The 4,248-nt window shown below is 45.6% G+C and overlaps 1 protein-coding gene across 1 annotated transcript; it reads left to right on the top strand.

Annotated features, from left to right (window-relative positions):
• Positions 1-490: 490 nt before the first annotated feature.
• On the top strand, positions 491-1,916 carry LOC124699660 (zinc finger MYM-type protein 1-like). Its single transcript, XM_047231924.1, has 2 exons — positions 491-1,337; positions 1,846-1,916. Exons 1-2 carry the CDS (start codon positions 520-522, stop codon positions 1,847-1,849), a joined length of 822 nt encoding a protein of 273 aa, XP_047087880.1. The 5' UTR covers positions 491-519; the 3' UTR covers positions 1,850-1,916.
• The last annotated feature ends 2,332 nt before the right edge of the window (positions 1,917-4,248 follow it).

Genomic DNA, 4,248 nt, shown 5'->3' with positions numbered 1-4,248 from the left:
GTCCGCCCGGCCGCCGCGTGCTCTCCTCTCCCTCCGCCAAGCCGCCGCGCGTGCTCTCAGCTCCCGGCGCCGCGCCTCCTGCCGTCCTGCGGTCCTGTCGTCCTGCCCATCGGCGGCTCGGCCCAGCCGCCGCGCCTCCTGTCCCTCGGCCGGCCGCCGCTCCTCCTCTCCGTCCGCTCGACCGCTGCAGCTCCTCTCCCTTCGCCAGGCCGCCGCGCGTCCTCTTCCGTCCCGCCCTGTTCTCGGTTCGGACGTCGCAGACTGATGGACGCCGAGGACGAGGTGGCACTGGCGGCCTGGATACTGGAGCAAGAAGAGATAGAGGCTGCGGAAGAAGAATCTGGAGGGAGGCCGAGGAAGGAGAAGAGGACCGACGAGTTAAAATTCTAGCTACGGTTCCGATTTCGGTGTGCTCATTGTTTGTAATTTTGCCTATATGAAACTATGGAAGTTATAATTATGTATGATTTTGCTCATTGTTTGTAGAACACTCAAGAAGCAAATGTTCCTGAAACTGAAATGTTTGATCTAGCAAATGTAAAGAAAGATCCTGGAATGCGAAGAGCAATTGATGAATTTAGTACCCCACAGATTAGAGATAAAATGAGATGGGCATATTTGTCGAGAGGTCCGAGTCGTTTGCTTGGTCATAATTTTCGCAAAACCAAATTTGGTCCGGATTGGCGGTCATTTCTAGATGCATGGTATACCAAATACGATTGGCTAGAGTATAGTGTGGAGAAGGATGCTGCATATTGTTTTTATTGTTTTCTTTTCAAATCTTCAAGTAACAGTTCACAATTTGGACATGATGTTTTCACAAAGTCGGGGTTTAGAAATTGGAAGAAAGCATCGGAAAATTTCAAGTCTCATGTGGGAGGACCATCTAGTATTCACAACAATGCAAGAAGTAATTGTGAAGATTTCAGAAATAAGAAGCAAAGTGTGGCATATGCTATCACATCTCAAGAGGAGAAATCACATGTTGATTATGAAATTCGTTTGAGGGCTGTTGTCGGTGTTGTACGGTTTCTTATTGAACAAGGTCTAGCTTTTCGTGGGCATGATGAGTCTAGCACTTCTAGGAACAAGGGTAATTTCCGTGAGTTGTTGGATTGGTATGGCGCAAGATGCAAGGAGGTAGCGGATGTGATCAATGAAAATGCTCCTGGCAATTGTCAATTGACATCTCATGAAATCCAACAAGATATATCACAAGCATGTGCGGAAGAGACTATGGAAGTCATAATGAGTGAGGTTGAAAATGCTAGCTTCTCTCTACTTGTTGATGAGTCTCGTGATGTATCGGTTAAAGAGCAAATGGCCGTGATGGTGAGGTTAGTTACTTGTTATTACACATTTCTAGTTTCTCAACATGGAAATGCTAGTGTGCTAGTTTATTGAATATATGGTCTTGCTTGTAGGTTTGTCAATGGAAAAGGAGAGGTTTTGGAAAGATTGCTTGGAGTTATGCATGTTGTTGATACTAGATCGGCTTCTTTGAAAGCATCTTTGGATGTAATGTTTGCTAAGCATAATTTATCCATGTCTAGATTAAGAGGACAGGGATATGATGGTGCATCGAATATGCGCGGGGAGCTACATGGTTTAAAAACCTTGGTGTTGGCTGAAAACCCTCAAGCTTTTTATGTCCATTGCTTTGCCCACCAATTGCAGTTGGTGGTTGTGGCTGTTGTGAAAGGTGTTCTAGCTATTGGTGATTTTTTTGGCCACTTAAATAAGATTGTCAGCATGGTTAGTCCCTGTACATTGGTCATTTAAATAAGATTGGTCATTGGTCACTTAAATTGGCATTCTAATTTCTAAATGGACATTTTTTTGTAGGTGAGTGCCTCTTGTAAGAAGAAATATGCGTTGTTGCAAAAGCATCATGATCATATGGTATCACTGCTAGAGAATGGGGAGATCTTGCCAGGAAGAGACCAACATCAAGAGACAAGTTTAGCAAGACCAGGTGATACACGTTGGGGGTCACACCATAGAACTCTAATCCGGATTCATCAAATGTGGGATTCAGTGATTTCCGTGCTTGATAGCATTTCTCATGATGGGACAGATGTTGAGGAGAGAGGTTTGACTTCAGGTTATATGATCAACATATATGGAAACCTTTGAATTTTTTATTATCTTTTATTTGATGCTTCGAGTGCTTGGTTTAACAAATGATCTATCATACGCATTGCAACAAAAGATCAGAATATAGTTTGCGCTATGAACATGATTGTCTCTGTGAAAAGTCTAATGCAGAAATTGAGAGATGATGGATGGGAGACTCTCTTGATGGCCGCTACTAACTTTTGTGGTGGAAGAAATATTGTAGTGCCAAATATGGATGATAACATTTATGCTAGGGGTTATCCAAGGAGCTCACGCAAGATGGTTACTTGCTTGCATCATTACAAGATACAAATCTTCAATGAGGTGCTTGATAGAAACATTGTTGAGATGAACAACAGATTTGGTGAGACTTCTACACGCTTATTAAAGTGCATTGCTTGCCTTGATCCTAGAGACTCATTTAGCAGATTTGATCATGACAAGCTAGTTGAGCTTGCAAGTATGTATTCTGTTGATTTCTCTTCACATGATTGCTATCTCCTAAGTGACCAACTGAACATATACATTGATGTAATGAAGAGAAGCCCCGAGTTCTTAGCTTGTGATAGTCTAAATGGTCTTGCTCTCAAGTTGGTTCAAAATGGACATCATTTGATATTTTCATTGGTCTATCGCCTCATTACACTTGCATTGACATTACCTGTGGCAACAGCATCAGTTGAGAGAGTATTCTCAGCCATGAATATTATAAAGACAGATCTTCGAAACAGGATGGGTGATGATTGGCTCAATGACTTGCTGATTTGCTATGTTGAGAAAGAGATATTTACAAAAGTTGATGACAAGAAAATTATGTTGCGTTTTCATTCCTACAAGGAACGTCGAGGTCATCTACCTCGACAATTTCGTCTTCCTGGCATAGATACAACTTGATGGTATGATACTAGTTGCCTAGTTTTTAAGTTCTTATTATTTTCATGTTTTTGCTAGTTGTATTTCCTGAATTGTGAAAACTGAATGTTCGAAGCCATGTATTCTGTTGTACAGACTTCTTTCTCTGCTTCAAAAAAATTATAGCTTATATGTTCGACCCCCCTCGTCTCAATTCCTGGCTCCGCCACTGGGGCATGGGATTGCGATTTGCGAGTAGGAAGCCGCGCCCGTACGCTCTGGGCTTGTCCTTTTTTTATCCCTGCCCGAGCCTAGTCGCCGCGCCTCGCCTTGAAGGTGGTCGCGCATGCGCACCGCCTCGACGGCGGCGGCGCCCATGCTGCGCTCGCCGGCGGTCGCGCTCGGACTTGCGCGAGGCAGTGACGATCATCTACACGCTCGCTCCAGCAAGCTCCATGGGCGGCGGAAGCAGTGAGTTGCAAGGACCGAGCCGGGAGCGGCGCCCGTACGCCGGCGATGGGCTGCTGCGAACTAGTACTGGGCAAGATTCAGATGAAGAAAAAAGAAAAAGGAGGAGGTGCCGACCGAGGGACATGGAGTTGCAGGATATTAAAAAGGGAGAGACATCCCTGGACAGCTGGGTCGCATCCGCTGTACGCGTGTCACCAGCCATTGTACCTCAAGCCAGACACGGTCCAGGAAAGTATGCGTTAGTCTAAGACGAAGCCTACTGTCTGTTCCAACCGTCATCTTGTATACACAGTGGGCCTGCTTGTACTATTCACAAATCGGCTATACATTAGAATACGGACGAACTGGCTTCCATCTGTCAACTGAAGGTTGGTCCAGGATGCAGGTGTAGATGCACCCGGGAGCCAAAACTAATTTCGTTTTTGTCTCTGAATTAATGGTAGCAAAAGTAAAACCTATCTATTACCTAATAATAAAGCAAAAAGGGTTTCCGTCGTCCGTTTTTCTATACCCCTCTATTTCTGTCGAAATTACAAATCCTGCCACCGCCTAAGTCAGAGAAAAAACGTTTCAGCCGTCCCGTCCAACTGAAAAAGAATCTACTCCTACCTGGACAAGCCGCCGCGGCGTGGACGTCTTTTCCTCCTACCAGTGAATCCAGCTCCGATGACCTGATCCTGATGGCGCCGGGAACAACGCTGTGCCATCACACGGCACTGCCGTTTCCGCTGCCCGGCTGCTAGCGCCACCGCTCCGGCAGCCTGGACATGCCGTCGCCGACGCAGCCACGAGAGCCGAGAGGGTCAT

The sequence above is a fragment of the Lolium rigidum genome, chromosome 3 (genome assembly GCF_022539505.1).
Source record: "Lolium rigidum isolate FL_2022 chromosome 3, APGP_CSIRO_Lrig_0.1, whole genome shotgun sequence".
Classification (NCBI taxonomy): Eukaryota; Viridiplantae; Streptophyta; class Magnoliopsida; order Poales; family Poaceae; genus Lolium; species Lolium rigidum.
This window is presented reverse-complemented; position numbering and strand designations above follow the sequence as displayed.

Bases quoted from the DNA above. Each gene is read 5' to 3' on its own strand.
- LOC124699660 (XM_047231924.1), top strand. From the start codon at position 520: ATGTTTGATCTAGCAAATGTAAAGAAAGATCCTGGAATGCGAAGAGCA.